The sequence below is a fragment of the Bufo gargarizans genome, chromosome 2, assembly GCF_014858855.1.
Source record: "Bufo gargarizans isolate SCDJY-AF-19 chromosome 2, ASM1485885v1, whole genome shotgun sequence".
NCBI lineage: Eukaryota > Metazoa > Chordata > Amphibia > Anura > Bufonidae > Bufo > Bufo gargarizans.
In genome coordinates, this window is record NC_058081.1 from 708,391,842 (window position 1) to 708,414,000 (window position 22,159).

Genomic DNA, 22,159 nt, shown 5'->3' on the forward strand with positions numbered 1-22,159 from the left:
ACAAAGGAAAATAAAGGAAAAGGACCTCAGTTAGGAAAGAAGACTAATGAATCTTTTGATGCATGTGTCTTTACAGAGGAAGAGGTTCTAAGTCAACTGTCTAAAATTAATACAAATAAGTCACAGGGGCTGATGGGATACACCCAAAGCTATTAAAAGAGCTCAGCGGTGAACTAGCAAAACCATTAACAGATTTATTTAACCAATCACTGGCAACAGGAGTCGTCCCAGAAGATTGGAAATTGGCAAATGTTGTGCCCATTCACAAGAAAGGTAGTAGGGAGGAATCGGGCAACTATAGGCCAGTAAGCCTGACATCAATAGTGGGGAAATTAATGGAAACCATACTTAAGGAGAGGATTGTGGAACATCTAAAATCCCATGGATCGAAAGATGAAAAACAGCATGGGATTACTTCAGGGAGATCACGTCAAACTAATATTATAGATTTTTTTGATTGGGTGACTAAAATAATAGATGGAGGAGGTGCAGTAGACATCGCTTATCTAGACTTTAGTAAGACTTTTGATACTGTCCCACATAGAAGGCTTATCAATAAATTAGAGATTTTGGGCTTGGACTCCCATATTGTTGAATGGATTAGGCAGTGGCTGAGGGACAGACAACAGAGGGTTGTAGTCAATGGAGTATATTCAGACCATGGTCTTGTTACCAGTGGGGTACCTCAGGGATCTGTTCTGGGACCCATATTGTTTAATATCTTTATCAGCGAAATTGCACAAGGCCTCGATGGTAAGGTGTGTCTTTTTGCTGATGACACAAAGATTTGTAACAGGGTTGATGTTCCTGGAGGGATACACCAAATGGAAAAGGACTTAGGAAAACTAGAGGAATGGTCAAAAATCTGGCAACTAAACTTTAATGTTGATAAGTGCAAGATAATGCACCTGGGACGTAAAAACCCAAGAGCAGAATATAAAATCAGTGATACAGTCCTAACCTCAGTATCTGAGGAAAGGGATTTAGGGGTCATTATTTCAGAAGACTTAAAGGTAGGCAGACAATGTCACAGAGCAGCAGGAAATGCTAGCAGAATGCTATCCATAGTATTCAGTATATTGGGCAGACTAGATGGGCCAAATGGTTCTTATCTGCCGACACATAGAAACATAGAATGTGCATCTGTTCCGTTAGGATGCGGTTGTGTGAAATCAAAACGGAAAAAAAACGGATTTGTCACTAAATACTTCAATGGGTGATGGATCAGTGCCAAATCTTTTTTCTTTTTTTCTTTTTATGACCGGACACAAAACCGCAGCTTGCAGCGGATTTGTGTCCTATCACAAAACGGAACGCTGCCAGAACGGAAGACATCCTGATGCATCCTGAACACATCTCTTTCCATTCAGTGTGCATGAGGACTAAACGGAAGCGTTTTTTTTTTTTCCGGTACTGAGATCCTCTGCCGGATCTCAATGAGGGTTGCCAAGGCCGGTAATTTTTTTCTACCGGCAATTGCTGGTATTTTCCTGTGCGGACTGCTACGGCTACTTTCACACTAGCGTTTTTTGCGGATCTGTCATGGATCTGAAAAAATGCTTCCATTACAATAATGCAACAGCCTGCATCCGTCATGAACGGATCCGGTTGTATTATGTCTTCTATAGCCAAGACGGATCCGTCATGAACACCATTGAAAGTCAATGGGGGACGGATCAGTTTTCTATTGTGTCAGAGAAAACGGATCCGTCTTGCTCTGCACCACACCGCGGACAGAAAAACGTTCAGTTCAGTTTTGTCCCCATTGACAATGAATGGGGACAAAAATGAAGCGTTTTCTTTCCCTATTGATAAACTATGACGGATATCAATAGCGGAATTGAAAGTAGCCTACTAATTGTGGAGCGCTCATTAGTGCAGCCTTTCCCCCGTGCACTTGCTGTACTGCTCTTCCTGTGCAGCAGGCTTTGTCTTCCCCTGTTATCTCTAGCTGGGAACTGGCTCCCTCTGCTGGACTGGAATGATGACAGCAAGTCTCTATGTCAGCATCTCCTGACACTACAAGCTCAGGATACTTTCACCTATGGGAACAGCCTGCCGGAATTCTCCGGATTCGGCGCCGCCGTATGCAAACTCAATGCCTGCCGGCCCCATTAAGTATAATGGGGTCCAGCTGAGATCCAAGCACATTCCGGCAACAGTGCTGAGAATCGCCCAGACACAAACCACTCCATGCTGTGGCCGATTCTCGGCAGTTTTGCCCGGTCAGGCGTCCAGAGCGATGGGAAAGTAGCCTCAGAGAGGATTGTGTAAAATGGCTACAACTGTAACAAGAACTCAGCGGTAAGCACCTTTAGGACCTTGCCCTGCCTTTCAATTTAAAGGGGATATCCAGGAATTAAAGGGGTATACCCATCTTGGAAATTGGGGTCATAAACCTAGGCTATGCCCCCAATTTCTGATAGGTGCGGGTCCCACCTCTGAGACCCGTACCTATACTTAGAATGGAGCCCGCAAAGTGGCAGAGGGTGCACCGGACATGGGGGCGGCCACCCTCCATTCATTCCTAAGGGAGCGGTGAATATAGCGAAGTGGCACAATCGGTTATTATTTAGGAAGTCTCACTGGAACGAATGGGAAGCACACAGCGCAAGTGCGGCCGTCGCTCCATACACTTCTATGGGGCTTACGGTAATAGCCGAGCCAGCGCTTGGCTATTATAAGCACTCCCATAGGAATGAATGGAGGGCGGCTGCGCATGCGCTGTGCGTCCTCGGGCACTTTGCATTCTAAGTATAAGTGTGGGTCTCAGAGGTGGCACCCGCACTCGGATATTGGGGGCATATCCTAGCACAAGGACCCTGAGGATAACCCCTTTAATTTCAGTGGTCAGGAAACTGAGTGGAAATCTCTCTGAATCATTTAAAATGTTGATAGAACCATTGTCGCTGTCATGCCTGCTGAGGGTTGTAGTTTTCCAAAGCTTGGAGAATATGTACAGATAATCTATAGTAACTTTGTCCTTCTTCACACGTAGCATACACTTGCTGGTCCGGCTGCGTGGAGGTGGATCCCGAGACAGAGGCCGTCTACGGGCATGAATTCAAAATCCGGTGCATTTCCTGCAAGAAGCGAGGAGAAACGGTCGCCAAAACCTTTACGGAGTGGTTTTTTAAAGGAGACACGATGGAGAAATTTGACCTGGTGAGTAATGCAGAAGAAAGCAGAATATTCAGGGAATACCATGTATAACCTAGGCATGTTCTGTACATTGTAATATGGAGCCTGCTGGTATAACCTGGGCATCTCCTGTATATAATTATATATGTACAGCGGGTATAACCTGGGCATCTCCTGTATATAATTATATATGTACAGCTGGTATAACCTGGGTATCTCCTGTATATAATTATATATGTACAGCGGGTATAACCTGGGCATCTCCTGTATATAATTATATATGTACAGCTGGTATAACCTGGGTATCTCCTGTATATAATTATATATGTACAGCTGGTATAAGTTATACATCTTCTGTGTATAGTGATATGGACTATGCTGGTATAACCTGGGTATCTCCTGTATATAACTATATATGTACAGCTGGTATAACCTGGGTATCTCCTGTATATAATTATATATGTACAGCTGGTATAAGTTATACATCTTCTTGTATATAGTGATATGGACCATGCTGGTATAACCTGGGCATCTCCTGTATATAATTATATATGTACAGCTGGTATAAGTTATACATCTTCTTGTATATAGTGATATGGACCATGCTGGTATAACCTGGGCATCTCCTGTATATAATTATATATGTACAGCTGGTATAAGTTATACATCTTCCTGTATATAGTGATATGGACCATGCTGGTATAACCTGGGCATCTCCTGTATATAATTATATATGTACAGCTGGTATAAGTTATACATCTTCTTGTATATAGTGATATGGACCATGCTGGTATAACCTGGGTATCTCCTGTATATAATTATATATGTACAGCTGGTATAAGTTATACATCTTCTTGTATATAGTGATATGGAGCATGCTGGTATAACCTGGGCATCTCCTGTATATAATTATATGTGTACAGCTGGTATAAGTTATACATCTTCTGTATATAGTGATATGGACCATGCTGGTATAACCTGGGTATCTCCTGTATATAATTATATATGTACAGCTGGTATAAGTTATACATCTTCTTGTATATAGTGATATGGACCATGCTGGTATAACCTGGGCATCTCCTGTATATAATTATATATGTACAGCGGGTATAAGTTATACATCTTCCTGTATATAGTGATATGGAGCATGCTGGTATAACCTGGGCATCTCCTGTATATAATTATATATGTACAGCTGGTATAAGTTATACATCTTCTTGTATATAGTGATATGGAGCATGCTGGTATAACCTGGGTATCTCCTGTATATAATTATATATGTACAGCTGGTATAAAGTTATACATCTTCCTGTATATAGTGATATGGACCATGCTGGTATAACCTGGGCATCTCCTGTATATAATTAGATAGGCACAGCTGGTATAAGTTATACATCTTCCTGTATATAGTGATATGGACCGTGCTGGTATAACCTGGGTATCTCCTGTATATAATTATATATGTACAGCTGGTATAAGTTATACATCTTGTATTCGTCTTCGTTGTGCTGCCTGCAGTCATTTTGAACTTCAAACTTCAAAGACATTTATTTTGCAGTTTGCTCCTTGTTGCCGGATCTTTTAGATATGAGCGATATAAATATTCAATCACGTCACTTATTTTTAGCTCTTCATTATGATGCCGTGCGCTGTGATCCGTAAAGCTTTAGGTGTTGTTTTATTTTCATTAGTTTCGCTCTTCAGAAGATCCCTGTATATAGATTTAACTTATTTCTGTTCCTGGGAAAGCTGGGTGACAACCTCTGTGGCTGATATTACAGCTCCTGCGGTCTGCTTATACAGCTGGCCTAGACTTAAGCAAGAGATTTTACTTGATAGAGGATTGAAGGACATTTTCGGTCCCTCTGTTTCCAAAGCCAGGAGAACACCATAATTCTTATATGGGGCATTTATCAAACTGGTGTACAGTAGAACTGGCTCAGTTGCCCATAGCAACCAATCAGATTCCACCTTTCATTTTCCAAAGGAGCTGTCCAAAATGAAAGGAGGAATCTGATTGGTTGCTATGGGAAACTGAGCCAGTTCTACTTTGCACTAGTTTGATAAATGACCCCCATAATAATAGTCTCTATTCCTATCGATGTATAACTAGGCAGCAAAATTATTAGTTTAATCATACAGAACTGGGAGGTTTGGAGATCAGATGCTGTGCATGCCTTTAAAGCCTGGGTGACTCTGTGAGTACAGCTGATAAAAAAAAAGTCTCCTAATTTAGATGGACTGATGTCACTTTACTCTCCTCTAATGTTTCCACCACATGTTCTCCAGGCAATCACACCTCCAAAGCAAAGCCACGTCTTAGGTGTCCACCTCGCTCACTCACAGTTCTATCTCTTCCTCGACTGCTCCACCAGAGCCAGTCTCAGCTCACACTTGTCTCACACACAGTCCAAACTAGTCCAGGACTTCTCCACCAGGGCCAGTCTCAGCTCACACACAGTCCAAACTAGTCCAGGACTTCTCCACCAGGGCCAGTCTCAGCTCACACACTACAAACTAGTCCAGGATTTCTCCACCAGAGCCAGTCTCAGCTCACACACAGTCCAAACTAGTCCAGGACTTCTCCACCAGAGCCAGTCTCAGCTAACACACTACAAACTAGTCCAGGGCTTCTCCACCAGAGCCAGTCTCAGCTCACACACAGTCCAAACTAGTCCAGGACTTCTCCACCAGAGCCAGTCTCAGCTCACACACAGTCCAAACTAGTCCAGGGCTTCTCCACCAGAGCCAGTCTCAGCTCACACACAGTCCAAACTAGTCGAGGGCTTCTCCACCAGAGCCAGTCTCAGCTCACACACAGTCCAAACTAGTCCAGGACTTGTTCACCAGAGCCAGTCTCAGCTCACACACAGTCCAAACTAGTCCAGGACTTCTCCACCAGAGCCAGTTTTAGCTCACACACTACAAACTAGTCCAGGATTTCTCCACCAGAGCCAGTCTCAGCTCACACACTACAAACTAGTCCAGGATTTCTCCACCAGAGCCAGTCTCAGCTCACACACTACAAACTAGTCCAGGGCTTCTCCACCAGAGCCAGTCTCAGCTCACACACAGTCCAAACTAGTCCAGGACTTGTCCACCAGAGCCAGTCTCAGCTCACACACAGTCCAAACTAGTCCAGGACTTCTCCACCAGAGCCAGTCTCAGCTCACACACTACAAACTAGTCCAGGGCTTCTCCACCAGAGCCAGTCTCAGCTCACACACAGTCCAAACTAGTCCAGGGCTTCTCCACCAGAGCCAGTCTCAGCTCACACACAGTCCAAACTAGTCCAGGACTTCTCCACCAGAGCCAGTCTCAGCTCACACACAGTCTAAACTAGCCTAGGACTTCTCCAACAGGCCACGTCTCAGTTCTGCACCTCGTTCACACTTGGCTAACACACAAGGGGTCATTTATTAAACAGAAAGACGCCTGACCTTTGTGCCGCAGTCTGCGGCTTTTCCCCGCTCACGCCAGGTATAAAAAAGTGGGCGTGGCGTGGGCAGGGAAGGGGGCAAGCCGGCAGGACCGTCTCATTTACCACTTTCTGTGCCTGGTTTTGGCGTAGAGAATGATCTAAATGTAAGACAGCAAGGAAGCTGTCTTACATTTAGAAGCGGCGCGTAGTTATGGAGAGGCCGACACCTTTGCATAACTTCGGCAGATCCACCGCCATCGCAGGGGCTTATTAAGACTGGCATCTAAAAAAACTGTCTTAATAAATGTGACCCCCACAGTCCATTCTAGTCCACAACTACTCCACCAGACCATGCCACAGGCCTGCAGGGCAATTATTCTCCACTAGTGTTGAGTGAACTTGTGTTTTAAGTTCGGCGTCTGAAGTTCGGGTTATCGAAGAATCGCGTTATGGATTCCGCTACCACGGACCATAACTTGGTCCGTGGTAGCGGAATCCTTAACGCAAATCTTCGATAACCCAAACCCAAACTTTAGACGCCGAACTTAAAACACAAGTTCCCTCAACACTATTCTCCACCAAACCTGCCTCTCTGGGCCTCTAACATGGAGCCTCTCTAATCCCACCAAGGACCTGAATAGTATCTCCCCCATTGAGTACAGTGCCCCCAAACACCAAGCTGTTTACTTGTATGCTTTAACATACACTATAGTTGCAAAATTTGGGAAATTTCAGTGAGGTTCTTGCTGTGGCACATGGTGCAACCTTTGGTCTTAAACCATACCACATTTACAAGGCTTCTGCTGCCAATTATGCCATGTTCTTCCCCTGGTGCCCCACAAGTCTCAGCTGTTAATGAGATCCTGGGACTGCTGATAGTCTCTGGTGTCCACTGTGATTTAAGGAGTTCTTCTTTTCCGGCAGGAACATAGAGGAACTTAGTCTAGTTTTCAGAGGTGGGTCCTGTGATGGAAGCTGTGTGGAACTCTGAGCAGCATGGGTGGCAACTCATAGTTTGTATGTGTCCTACCTACATGGTGGTGCAGTACGTCAACGTCACAATGCTCTGTCCTTTGCTGGCACTAGCCTCTTCCCGGGCATTACCAGTCCTCTGTACCTCTCCAGAAGACCCTGGTTCTCCTGAAGAATCTCATCCCTCATGCCTTATATACAGCTCAACATATATACATTGGTCTGCCCAGTCCTCCAGCAGATATGTAGTCCTCCTAAAGAAGCAGCAAACCCACAAAGGATTTAGCATAGTCCATCATATGCAGAGAGGACTTTTTCGATGACCCCAGAGGCTTCCTGGTCCATTTTTGCCCGTTACCTGATAACCGCCTCATGCCCACGACTGTGGTTTTTATCCGCATCTGATCCACATTCACTTCAATGGGGCCACGTCCATATCTCCATCCTGCAAAAACAGAATATGTCCTATTCTTGTCTGTTTTGCAGACAAAGATAGGACACTTCTACAAAGGGCAGGACATTCCGTTCCACAAAATGCAGTGATACTTCTTTATGTCTTGTCCTGTCAGTCAAAATGCAGAGGGCGCGGCAGTTGCAAAGAGAGCTGAGCCTCTAGGTGCAACTGCAATGCCCCCATTGCTCCTAGTGGCTCATTTGCATAAATTACATTTTTTAATTTTACATTAGAATTTTTTTTCTATGCTGACGGTAATGTTTCTCTTGTGTCTCCTTCTCTGAGACAGATACTTATGTACCAGTATCCGCAGCTGAGCGTCGTAGATGACCGCTTTACAGGGCGGCTGAAATGGAATGGGAGCAGTCACTCCGAAGACTTGCAGGACATGTCTGTCGTCATCACCAACGTGACCTACGACCACGCGGGGACCTACATGTGCCGCGTCAACCGCACGCTTATCTTTGATAGCCACGACTACAACACCAACGTCACCAAATTCATTGATGTGACAGTAGTGGACAAAGGTGAGTCATGGGGGGGGAGGGGCTGCTCTCCGTGTGTATAGTCTTAGCAAAGGATCAGTTTTTTGTCCCAGCGTTAAAGCTTGAGTGAAGTTTTGAAAAATTAGATTCTGCAGCTTCACCGAACCTCGTCAAGAAATTTGATTCGTTCCGAATGACTTTGTCACGAATCGCTTTTCATTGTATGGAGCGGGCTCAATGACTGGGAACGGCGATGGCGCCCTCCCCCCGTCATTTAACCCCTCAGATGCCATATTCAACGCTGATCACGGCATCTAAGACTCACATTCAGGTGCTCAGGGTTTAATTAGAGGTTAAAAAAATAAATGATACTCACCCCATCCACTTTATTGGTGGAGAGGCTGTCCAGTTCCATCTTGATAGACCTGCGGCGAGCGTGAAGACATCACCACATGATCACGCTGGACGCGCGTGGTGGACCGCAGGTCCTTTGGCCGGTTTTCTTCAATCAAGGTGGCCTCTCCGCGATCAATGTGCATGAGCCCTTAGGCTGAAAATGAATTTGAAAAGCAATTCCTACCCATGGTCTGTGAAAACCGTTGATCGCCTCCGTGTTGGGTCCGTGGTTTTCATGGAGCTATAATATGTGTGAGGTATCTGTAATGCCTGACCAAAATAGGACAGGCCTCCATGGTGTCACCACAGGTGACCCGCTGTCCATGGAAAACCAGTTACATGTGAACACACACATTAAAGTCAATGGATGCGTGTTGTAGACAGCACACGTCCACAATTCACCTACGTGTGAAAGAGGTCCCTAGGCCAGGGGTGGCAACCTCTGACACTCCAGCTGTGGTGTCGTGATTTACCAGGCATTATAATGATATACAGGGTGAGTGAAAAGTCGCAGGACGCCCTTTTATTTCTGAAACAAAAGGGAAAATGAAGTATCTGAATACCCTAGCAAGTAATGGGGGAGTGGCCTATCTTTTAGGAACATTTCCAGCCATCTTGAAAGTCTCCATATTGGCAAATTTTTCCAATGGGAAGGATGTCATGTAGCATATCAAAGAAGACCAGAATTTTCTCAGAAATCGATTGCCTCAATCAGATCTGCAATGTCTCTTGTGGTTCAAAAGTTATCAACACAGAAAGTTGTAACAACAACTGGGAACGTTCCCTGTGATGCACAGCTATTTGACGTGTTCAATCCCTGGTGCTGAACACAGAACTTTCTGTGTTGATACATTTTGAACCACAAGAGATATTGCAGCATCTGATTGCTGCAATCGATTTCTGAGTAAATTCTGATCTTCTCTGATATGCTACATGACCCGCTTCCCATTGGGAAAATTGATCCAATATGACAGCTTTCAAGATGGCGGCCATGTTCCGGACATAGCCTAAAAGATAGGCCCCCCTTACCCAATACTTGCTGGGGTATTCCGATATTTTATTTTCCCTCTCGTTTCTGAAATAAAAGGGTGTCCTGCGACGTTTGGCTCACCATGTATAATGCTGTGCAATCCTGTCGTAGGAGAAGTGTCCAGTCCACATGGATCGTGTTTCCGGCAGTGGACATGCTCGTCTGAAATTAGCCGTAAGTGTTTCGCAGATTCACAGAACACGGATACTGGTAGAGTGCATGCCGCCATTTTTGTTTTACTCCTGCTGAAATGTCCCATGTTTGTCTGCAAAACGGACAAGAATAGGACATGTTCTATTTTTTTTGCAGGGCCGCAGAACGGACTTACGGATGCGAACAGAACAAGGGTGTGCTGTCCGCATCTTTAGCGACCCCACTCAGATGAATGAGTCCGGCATCGGATCCGCGTTTTTTTGCCAAACTATGGCCGTGTACATGAGCCCTCAGGCGTAGCAAGGAGTTAGCTACACTCACCACCTATGTAACACACATTCACCCCCTCACTGGTATATACATACAGCATGCAAAGAGAAAAAAACTGCTGGGTGTGAACAGTAGCACACACTGACCTCCTCATTAGCGTCAGTGAAGGTGAATAAGAGAAACTGCTGCTGAATCACAAGGGGTTAACACCCGGAGAGCAATGAATGTAGCAGATTCTAAAAGGAATACAAATAGTTGTAACAATTGGCAACAAATATAAAAAATAAATAAAAATTATAAATAAATAAATGAATATAGTTCTCATATTATAAGGCAAGATTCAGCAACCTCCGGCACCCCCAGCCGCTGTGAAACTACAACTCCCAGCATGCACACTTGTTTGGTTGGTTTTAAAATTCTAATAGAGGTGCATGGAGCATGCTGGGAGTTGCAGTCCCACAACAGCCGGAAGCCGCTGACGCCCAGCTACAGTATAAGGGCTCATTCACACGACCGTATGAATGGGTCCTGCAACCGTTTCGCAATTTTTTTTGCAATTAATTTCAATGGGGCAGCAAAAGATGCCGACAGCACGCCGCGTGTTGTCCGCATCTGTTGCTCCGTGCCACGGCCCCGCAAAAAAGATAGAAAATGCTAATTCTTGTCCGCAATAGTCCTGACAAGAATAGGCATTTTCTATCATAGTGGCGGCCACGCTCGGTCCGCAAATTGCGGAACGCGCACTGGCCGGTATTCGTGTTTTTGGATCCGCAAAACACTACGGTCGTGTGAATGTAGCCTAAGGGACAAAGTGAATGTTCATAATGAAACATAAGTTCCCAGCAGAAATTAACTCCCAGGTATCTGATGAGAGGATCCAAAATATTATCGCCTCCTCTAGGGGGAGCTTTAACGTGTTCTACACCAAATGCTTTAAAAGACGCAAGCTTACCGTTTATTTAAATAAAGTTGGATCAAACCGTCTATATTTTGGACACAAGTGAATGACAGATGAGACAAAAAGAAAGGAAAAATTTTGCATGCAGCTTTGGCAGTGAGTGGAGAATATATCACACTGTAGCTCAAGTGTAAAAGCCAATATGACGTCAGACTGAGTGTTACACGATTCTGTGTCCCCGACGCAGGGAATAGAGATGTCGCCTCTATCGTGTCAGAGATCATGATGTACGTCCTCATCGTGGTGCTCACCATATGGCTGGTGGTCGAAATGATCTACTGCTATCGGAAGATTGCCGCCGCCGGGGAGGAGGCAGTTCTGGAGAACGCGTGAGTGCAATGTGTGGGACTATATGTTAGCCTCATGGATGCTGGACCCCCACGGCTCAGACTAATGGGGTTACCACTCATGAAGATGTGGCGGGGGAGGGGTGTTAGCATTTTCCTATTTCTGCATCCGCCTGTAGCAAAATTTCTATTGTCCAGCGTCACTGCGTGCAATAGATCAAAATATCCTCCAGTCTAACCTATATTGCCTGGGGCTGGTAACAGCTAATTGGATATAAAATGCAGAATTCCTATGTCAGTATGACTAAAACTCCACTGAAAAAATCCCATCATCTGCCATAACATCCCAAAGCTGGGAAATATAAGCCTCCATAGATTTGTTAATATGCAGCACCATCTAGTGGCCGTGCCAAGTATGGCATCCGACTGTGCAAACTTCTACATCTACAATATCCAAATCATGCCAGATTATCAAATATTCTGGATCAGCCGACAATCACTGCTGTAAAATACATATATGATTATTTGTCAGGGTAGAAATCTCCTAATAAGATCTGGAAAGAAAATACTGAGTCTCTTCAAAGTCATTGGGGCACATTTACTATGGCGTCTGTGCCTGTTTTTAGGAGTAAAAGTCTTATTCTTTTAAGTCTCATTTAGCAACTGATTTTTCGCCTGTTTAGGAGACGTTTGCACCTTGTACGTGTAATTCTTATTTTGAGACTGATTTCGTAGTCGTCTTATTTCCGATGTATTTGTGTTGGCGCGCCTTTTTTCCCTCCTGAATTAGACGCCTAAATGGTCTTATTTCTACTCCACGCCGGACCAGGCTACTTTTTTCCCTTCTGTTTTGCATTTTTGCACAATTTTTTGCATTGAATGAGACAGAGTTGTGACTTTATTTCATTTTGTGACAAGTCTTGGTGAATATGAACCTGTCTTACTAGAAAACAACCACTAGAGGTCAGACATCAACCAAATAATGAAGGCCTCTTTCACGCAAACGATACAGATTGTGTCAGGGTGCGTTCAGTGAAACTCGCACCATTTTGCAAGCAAGTCGTTTTTTCCGCGCGGGTGCAATCAGTTTTGTTGCGCTTTTCACGCGTGTGAAAAAAAACCTGAAGGTTTACAAACATCTCTTAGCAACCATCAGTGAAAAACACATCACACCCGCACTTGCTTCCGGATGCAATGTGTTTTTCACTGAAGCCCCATTCACTGCGTGAAAAACCCAGAATATAGAACGTGCTGCGATTCACACGCAACGCAGAACTGATGCGTGAAAAACAACTCTCATCTGCCAGACCTATTGAAATGAATGGGTCAGGATTCAGTTCGGGTGCTATGCGTTCCCGTCACGTCACGGAAAACTCGCTCGTGTGAAAGGGGCCTTGCGCTGATTTATTACAGGATCATAAATTTGAGGCAATTTAGAGACAGACGTTACAAATACTCCTGAAAATAGGAGAGCTTAGTAAATGTGCCCCAATGTCTACAGTATTTCCGTACAGACTCTCTCTTGATTTCCGAACCTCTTGGTGTTCTGTGTAGTTGCGGATTATCAGAATTACCGGACTACTGGATGCCAGATTAAATAAATTGTAATTGTATATTATAATAGTCACAGCACAGTCATAGAGCTACACGATAGAATTCCTGCTGCGCCTGCGCAGGTTATTTGGAGCTTTGTATCAGGGAAACGACGCTCAAACTGTTAAAAATGTATTCAAAAATTTACGTAAAAATCACAATGTGTCAGAAGACGCATATTAACTGTAAGGCGGACCTACTCGTTATTCGCAGGGCCGTTTATACGCATGACGTGCCCCGCATTGTTTGCATTGTATTGTTCGCGGTTTGACCCTTTTTTTGCCTTCTTTCACAGTTCAGATTATTTAGCAATAACCTCTGAAAGTAAAGACAATTGCCTAGGAGTGCAGCCGCAGGAATAGCAGGACCCGGGACAGCGACACAGGGAAACCAGGTAAGTGGCCAGACATATAGGGGGTCATTTATGAAAAAGGATACGCCACTTTTGGGCATATTAAGGCGCGGATTTTGTCGCAAAGGTGTTTTGTTGGCAAAAATCTGCTTCTTATGCCTCTTTTTTCGAGTTTTGAGAAAAGGAGGCATAAAGAGGGAAATGACGTAGATTTAATCTTGTTGAACGTCTACCGGACCACGCTCCTAAGTTAAGTAGAGGCCGGCTGCAGCGGACAGGAACTAAGACCGGCGACCAAATCGTCGGCCTTAGCAAATATCCCCCAAAATGTAATTTTTTTTCTATAAGACCAGGGGTGGTGCTAAAGGGGGTGCAGAGGTAGCAGTTGCAACGACCCGTCCGCCACATAGAAAGCCACCGGTTTTCTGAAATAGCAAGATCCAGAGTAGTGAATAGGGATGAGTGAACCCGAACTTTGCGAGTTCGGGTACCCGGACCCTGAACCCAGACTTTTTCACAAAAGTTCAAGTGTTCGGGTGATTTTATTATTTTCCGTTATAACGTGGTGATATATCGGAAAATAATTGTATTCTTAAGACAGAATGCAAAACAATATGGCCATTTAGGGGTTAAAAAAAAAACCTCACTTCATCCAGTCGATCACGCTGCAGAAGCTTCTTCTATCTTCACTGAACAGGACCTGCGATGTGCGAGATGACTTCACCACGTGTGAGAGAGCGCGGTGTCGTCATCACGCACATCGCGCACATCGCAGGTCCTGTTCAGTGGAGATAGAAGAAGCCGCTTCTGCAGCGCGATCAACTGGATGAGGTGAGGTTTTTTTAACCCCTAAATGGCCATATTTGTTTTGCATTCTGTCTTTTCCGATATAACCATGTAAAAAAAAATGAAAATAATAAAGTGAAGTTCGGGTCCCCATTGACTTCAATAGGGTTTAGGGCCAAGTATTGGTCCCGAACGTTTACCTGAAGTTCGTCCAAATCCGGCGAACCCAAACTTCCACAGATTCGCTCATCCCTAATCGAGAGAGATACCGGTTCTTACTGTTTGGGGGTGCAATGCTCCATGGGAAATGTATGCAAATTAGCCTATACCCAGCCAAACCAGAGCATTCATCTGAACTTTGCATACTTTTTTTCCCATGGTGAACTGTACAGCCGCCGGGTCTCTTCGATGAGATCGATGAGAACCGGTACTCCCTTCCCCCCCCCCGAGCTACATGTAAGGCATCTCATCCAGCCCACCAGTGCCAGCTCTGTACTGGTGAAGGGTGAAAACACCAAAACAAATGTGTGCCCCAGTATGGCTGGGAGTTCATTTGTGCAAGACGGTAAAAGACGGTGAGGTCCTGAATGCTAAAAGCGACTTGGGCATAAAGTGTTTCTTCCCCTTTAAATGATTCCCTTCATGTTGTCAACAGCGGAAAGAAGGTATGATGGAGCCAGGAGCAATGTGAACACTGCTGGGAGGATCGAAATCTGTAACAGGTCACCAATGAGCCCACCGCCGCCGCCGCCAACCCTATCACCACCGCCAACCCTATCGCCGCTGCCGCCACTCTCTCTCTCCCCCAGGAGTGCGTCAGGATCTGTTCCAAGTTGCTTTTTTTTATGCAGAAGACTCAACAAGACTCGATGCTCTTCACGCACATATGCAATGCTCCTTTGCGTCTTCACTGCTACCTCACCGGCAATGAAGGGGTTAAGGAAATTTTAAAAAATAAATAAAATAAATGCTTCCATGGAAAGTAAGACTTTTGCTTTTCGCGGCGTTGCTGTTGCTTTTTATTGCTCGCTGTTTGCTTCGGAAGCATGAAGTGGGGAGAGGAGGCTGCGTTCACAGGAGCCGACCATCAAATCCACATCCGATATTCTCGAAGAAAATTTTTAAAATTTCAATCTAAGGGGCACCCTAAATATTTCTTGCATGTCGCTCCAAGCACATATCCTTTTCTTCGCTGCTGCTGCTGCTGCAAACAAAAAAAAAATGTTGCATTTACTCAACCGTGCCAGGAAGGAAGGGGGGGGTTGCTCTCAAAGTATTGTCCGACAACGTGGTCCGGCACCCGATGAGTTAAACCCCCGCACATTCGAAGCTTTAATTACACGTCAATGCTCAGGACGGCATTATGGGGGAGATACCCATTGGAAAAGCGGATAGAACTCGCTCAGCTCTGCTGTTCCGGCTTCCGCAATGGATACCGGGACGACGTTATGAATGTGAACTACCTGCCGGGGTGAAATCCAAGTGTGATTCCCCAACTCCTGCTGTGTACTGGGTCTCTGAAGTTTGGGGGTGAAGGGGTTAAATGACTTTTTATCAAAGCATGTTATTTATTTTGTAATACAGAGAAAACACTTAACAAAAAAAAGAGAATAAAATTAGATTCTATTATGTATGATCCAAAGAGGAAGGTTTGACGAGGCTGCTTCTCCCCTGTGAGGCTCGGCAATCCAGAGGGGGTGGCCTTCTCTGAGATCCAATGCAAGCCCGAGGTAGGACGCTGCGGCCAAATTTCCTGAAAGCGCCAGTGGTCACCTATAGCCCCCTATTGCGTCCAACAATAGAGGGGTTTTGTTTCAAAAATGTCTGCCCCAATCGATGAGGATATATATTCACCCACAAAGCATGTATTTTTGTAATTCTTGCACTGGGCTATATCAGAAAATGTAAGTTCCTGCACTAAATATGTCTACCACTAGGTGGAACTCTGTGTCACTCATGGACAGGTCTCTTTTAAACAGCACACCATGTGGTCATACAGGGTATTACAAGCTAAACATATCAATATGGAGGCTAGATTGGCTCTATGACCCATGACGGAGGCATACTGTCTAGGGGGACTATGTCATGTTGACTGGTCAGCTGCCACCACCCTGAATGATACCAGCTGATTACCAAGAGAGTGGTCGCTGATCCAAACCTGACATCCCCTTTACTGCTAATTATTGGCGTTTCTAGAGGGGGCACCTCGGTGAATGATCTGCCGTACACGATTAGTGCAGAACCCAACCTGTTTAGGTTTTTTGGCCAAAGTCACTTCTGTGTCATCCCCTTATGGTGCATGAGGTGTAGTAAATATCCCTCCCCATAATTAACGGACAACTCCAGGCGAAAATTCTGCATTTATTTACAATCTATCTATCATGGCAGGTGTCTATGAAACTGAGATCTTCTCTTGTATAAGGTCCTTCTACCAAAGAGCTGCTCCACTACTGACTCCATGACCTTGCAAAGCAACTCTATGGTTAGTTATGTGGTCACCATATTTCTCATCCCATATCTGTGGTGATCCAGGGATGAAGCACTTTACAAGAACTCAATGTGACCCAATCATGGGGTTCGGAGTCCTTTCTTTGGTGGCCACGGCATCAATGACCGGTGGGCCCAACTCTCACAACCTAGCAATCATTTTTGATGATATCTCTCGTGGTCCAGAGATTTCATAGTTATCCCTGGTGTGCCAGTGGTGTCCCATGTAACCAATGTTCAGCTGTGGTTTTGTGCATACAATGACAATGAGAAGTGCTTCTTCTCTAGTGACCTCCATGTACCTTTCATGTGAACTCCACAGACTCCTGGGCAACTGAAGCAGCTCGTTGGAAGCAAGTTCTCATCCATGAGCGCCCGATCAATGGATTCTAGACCCTGTGATTCATAGATCTTGATTAAGTGCAGTCAACCCTTCCTGGTTTCGGCTGGAGTTGCCCTTTAAAGCCTCATGGAGAACTTGGCATGCCGATACAAACCTCCTCAGTAGCATATGATTTAGTAGGGCTACTGCGTAGCCGCAAATTATGTATGATGCATGCTGAATTTTACTGTACCAACAAGCTGCAGCCTTGCAAAGCAAGCTTCTACTGTCTTATTGTGCCTGCTTCTTAACCCTTCCTGAACCAGCCAGATGCTTCAAGCTGGAGATGAAGGGGTTGAACTTGTCTGTCTGTCATCACCCGCCGTCACCATGGTAATCCCTGATGTAAAATGTATTTTTCTTTTCATCTTTTATTATATTGTTACTCTTTCTATTTTTTTTTACATATAATTTTGCATACTTTCTGTTAATCTGAGGCTGGGAAACGTGCGGGCCGCACAATGTTTTTTTCTTTATTTTTCTTTTTTCTTTTTAGATAAAATATTCTATTTATTTGACTGAGACAAATAAAGAGATCTGACAATATAAACATCTAAAATGACTTTATACAAGGTCTGTCGTGTGAATTACTTATGTATGGATTGATATGTTGAGGAGGGCGGGCGGCTCGTCGTTCTGCCCTTTGGGTTCCAGATGCCTATGTTTTATGTATGCAACTTTACAGCAAACCAGATGAAGGCAATAGCAGAGCCCAAGGGTTACTGCTGCCCACTGAGGCCATAATAATCACTTAATGGTAAGTAGGTAACTCTGAGATGTTGATGTGGTGAGGGCCTCCTGGTATGTAAGAGACTCCATAGCAACATTATAAATGGAATGTGATAATTTAGGGATTATATCAATTTACAGTCAATGTGCGGCCAGTGCCAACCACAGTGCCCCAATACCAGCCACAGATTCTTCATGTCAGTTTTAGTGCTGTCAATGCCAACTACAGGCCCTCAGAACCAGCCGCAAAATCTCCAGTATCAGCCATAGCGCTGCCATTGCCAACCACTGTGCCCCAATACCAGCTGCAACGTTTCCAGTGTCAGCATAGCGCTGTCAGTGCCAACCACTGTGCTCCAATACCAGCTGCAACATTTACAGTGTCAGCATAGCGCTGTCAGTGCCAACCACTGTGCCCCAATACCAGCCACAGAGTCTCCAGTATCAGCGAAAGTGTTGCTAGTGCCAACCATAGTATCTCAATAGCAGCCACAAGGTCTCCGTTTCAGCCATAGTGCTGCTAGTGCCAACAACAGTGCCTAAATACCAGCCACAAAGTCTCCAGTATCATCCACAGTGATGCCAGTGCCACCACGTTACACCGGCACTGGCCACAAAGTCTCCAAAATCAGCCATATTACTGCCAGTGCTTACCACTGTGTCCCAATAGCAACTTCAATATCATTTACTTTGCACCAATACCAGCAGCAAAGTCTTCAGTATCAGCCATAGTGCTGTCACTGCCAACCACCGTGCCCCAATATCTACCACAAAGTCTCCGATATCAGTCACGGAAGATGGAACCCCCAGTTTTCACAAAAAAAACTAATATCAGCCACACATTTATTTATTTACAGCTTAACACCTTCAATTTTAAGCCATAATGCTTAAGTATTAGCCAGACCATCCCTAGCACTGGTCACACAGACCCCAGTAACAACTACAAAGTTATCAGGACCACAGTAACAGGGTGCGCCTCTGTAAACAGTGAATGGGACACAACCTTCGCTGGAGCGCAGCAGCTCTCTAATTCTGCTAACCAAGTACAAATGCCATACACAAGTATTGCAGTGTATAGTACTGCACAAGCGATCAACAGATCAGGTCCCCTAGGGGGGCTTACAAACTGAATAAATAAACCAGCACAATAAATTAATAAGCGGTGCCAGCCTGTTGGTCAATGTACTTATTCCTTGTGGAGAATGTCCAAAAATATAAATTCACAATACCACATTCACCTCCCACCAAAAAGAATGAATACAAATGATCCAAAAGCTGTATGTCCCTCAATAAATACTACAGCTTACCCTGCAAAAAAAATGAAAAAAACAAAAACCCTCATACAGCTCCGTTGACAGAAAAAACTGTTGTTATAAATGGTGTCATCACAAAATACAACCCATCGAGTAAAGAACAAGCCATGTTGTTGGAGACGTAAAAAAAAAAGTTTTGTCTTTTGGAAGCTGAGGAAGAAAAATGAAAACATCGCTGCCAAAACTGGCGGGGTCCTTAAGAGGGATAAATGTAGCAGACATTTCTTACATGCAAAGCACAATTTAATGAAAAGTTATACAATGCATAATGATTATATAATCGCAGGAAATAAGTGATTACAATAGTGCAGAGGGGTTCACAGAGCCAGACACCATAGGAAGGGTCAATACCAAAGATAAGTAGACAGAAGCTGTATTATCATGAAGTCATAGGATCCCGATGCTTGTAGACATCTTCATTGAGGTCTCTGGGGTGGTGGTCCTCATCATATGGCTCTGCACAGACGCAGAGCGGTGACTTTCATTAGGATGAATGTTGTTTTATGGAAGTTCGATGGCTACATCATTCTACGTTGTTACATTGAGATCCCGGTCATGACCTCAGAATCTAAGAGAAGCTTCAGAAGGCAAAGAGCACCTTCCCAAAAGATGTACCCTGACTCATGAGACCACTAGAAAATAGAAAGAGAATATTAGACATTTTCATGGTGTAGAACTGCAGCGTGCTGAAATATACTGCAAAGCACTGAAAGTGTGGATATCACTGTATTTCGTGTATTATGTGCATGTACTACAAATCCCATAAGGTTGTAATAGGGAGTGGAAGCCCCCATGTGGCAACAAGGGCTGGTTCCTCCCTTCCTCTCCAGGAGGAAGACTCTGGAATTTATGGCTGTCTGCTGAGGAGGGAACATCTCAGAGCAGCAAGGAGCAGCTCCTATAGGGAGATCCAAGTCACCTACAAAATACAAGCAGTTTATGTGCAAGTCCTTCAGAAGGGAAAGAATTTCCAGAAGGTTTAGCCAAGGCAGAGGGATTGTGGACTACTTTGCCAAAGAAGGTAATCACCTCTAGTCTGGCTACAGCCTCCTCTGCATGTGGTGGGAACACTATAAGCTACAAGCTGCCCACCATAACCAAAGGACAGGAGGGCCCTTAGTTCAGAGACTGTATTCCCCTGAAGATACCATGGATATTTATATACTTATTTATATCTGATGATAGAGAAGGTGCATCTCTTTAGGCTGTGAAAAGGAGAGATTGACCAGTTTGATTGTAAGAAAGAGAATCTAGCCTCCATATACAACTTTTTGGAATTGACCAGTCTGATTGTAAGGGCTCATGCACACAGCCGTTCTGTGCATTAGGGACCACAATTTGCGGTCCCTAATTCACGGGCAACATTGGTGCGGCGGCCAGGACGGATTGAGACCCATTCAACTTGAATGGGTCCGTGATCTGTCCGCACCGTAAAAAAATAGAACAGGTTATATTTTTTTGCAGTGTGGAGGGACGGACAGAAACACCACGGAAGCACTCCGTAGTGCCTCCATGGGCTCCCGATCCGTGTTTCCGTTCCACACCGCATCTCCCGGATTGCTGACCCATTCATGTGAATGGGTCTGCATCCATGATGCGGGGTGCACACGGCCAGTGCCCGTGTATTGTGGACACGCTGTATGCGGACCGGGCAACGGCTGTGTGCATGAGCCCTAAGAGAGAGAAGCTAGCCTCCATGTACAACCTTTGGGAATTACTTGAGTGGACTGTAAAGACTGGATTTCATGTGAATGGTGCTTGTATGGATCACCTGTGGACCGGCTTCAGTAAAGTGCTGTGCATCCGTTATACCAAACCCGGTCTCATCATTATACACTACATTTGCACCACAAGGTGCTGGCATCACGACAATCGGGTACCAAGATCAAGATCAAGGGTACCTCGACTGCCATCAGGCAGGATGAACCAGAGTGTGCCCCGAAGGGAAGAACCGGTGCACCCTTCCCGTCACTGCACACCGGCCCAGGGAGCTTCAGAAAACCGTGAGTACAATGTTGCTGCAAAGCCAGACTTTTATTCCAGCCAATAGTCAGATGAAACATCCGAAGTCGATTAGCATAAAACTTAGTTTCAATACTGTACGGAGAGAGCGCTCCGTACAATATTATAATGTATTTGCTCCGATGAGTCTCACGAGACTTCACATAATAACTTCATAAATTGATTTATTCTGTAAAAAACTACAATGATACCTGTGCTGTGCTTGTCTGCTTTATTATAGAGGCATTTCCGTGTCCATTCCGTACTGCACCCTTTTTCAAACCTACAAGCACTCGCCAATAGGACTATGCCGCTAGTGTCTGCGCTGCTCACCGATGTTACTTCTGTTGCCCTCAGCTTTGTCAATCTTTGCCCGTAGGCATCGGGCGAGTTCAATGCCTGCAAGCTGCAAGTATTAGTACTCATAATGGCCAGAGCACACCCTGTGCACTATTATTGCAGTACCCCAGTGGACAGGAGTACCTGCAGATATTTGTTAATGTACCGTACTGTAATGTTGTACACTGCAATTGAGAATGAAGATACCATACAATTTACATTACCAGGCTTTTCGTCATTTACACTATACACCGCTTACTCTAACTTGGGGGGTGTCTCAGAGCTGACAGATTCCCTCTAAGCATGAGGCAGGCACGGCCAGAGTTAACAGTCCTTGTCCAGCCTTCTCTGGAGCTTTGGGTGTGGGCTGGCCCCTCTCCCTAGTTCTAGGAGAAGATTCTAGTTGTTCTAGGAGTACGGAGTGTGAGGACTAGCCTGGAGGAGGCAGAAATCAGAGATTATTTGCTCCTCTTCTCAGGCATTCAGTTTCAATGCTATCGGAGATTAACAGATCCCTGTGTGTCCTGCACTACCATCAGAGAGAGAACAACTGGAGAATTTCCATTGCTACAGCATGTCAGTAAGGTAACCAGTTTGGAGCACCCATTAG

General features: G+C 44.9%; 1 protein-coding gene and 1 long non-coding RNA gene across 2 annotated transcripts in view; one reads left to right on the forward strand and one right to left on the reverse strand.

Annotated features, from left to right (window-relative positions):
- The window catches only part of SCN1B (sodium voltage-gated channel beta subunit 1), a 35,697-nt gene extending 17,971 nt beyond the window's left edge, over window positions 1-17,726 (forward strand). The window contains exons 2-6 of the mRNA XM_044278647.1: window positions 2,999-3,165; window positions 8,278-8,515; window positions 11,468-11,609; window positions 13,456-13,554; window positions 14,954-17,726. Coding sequence (XP_044134582.1) covers window positions 2,999-3,165; window positions 8,278-8,515; window positions 11,468-11,609; window positions 13,456-13,522 — 614 coding nt within the window. The 3' untranslated portion in view covers window positions 13,523-13,554; window positions 14,954-17,726. The remainder of the gene's footprint in view (window positions 1-2,998; window positions 3,166-8,277; window positions 8,516-11,467; window positions 11,610-13,455; window positions 13,555-14,953) is intronic.
- A 1,702-nt stretch (window positions 17,727-19,428) lies between these two features.
- The window catches only part of LOC122929083, a 39,812-nt gene continuing 37,081 nt past the window's right edge, over window positions 19,429-22,159 (reverse strand). The window contains exon 5 of the long non-coding RNA XR_006387954.1: window positions 19,429-19,841. This is a non-coding gene — a long non-coding RNA (uncharacterized LOC122929083). The remainder of the gene's footprint in view (window positions 19,842-22,159) is intronic.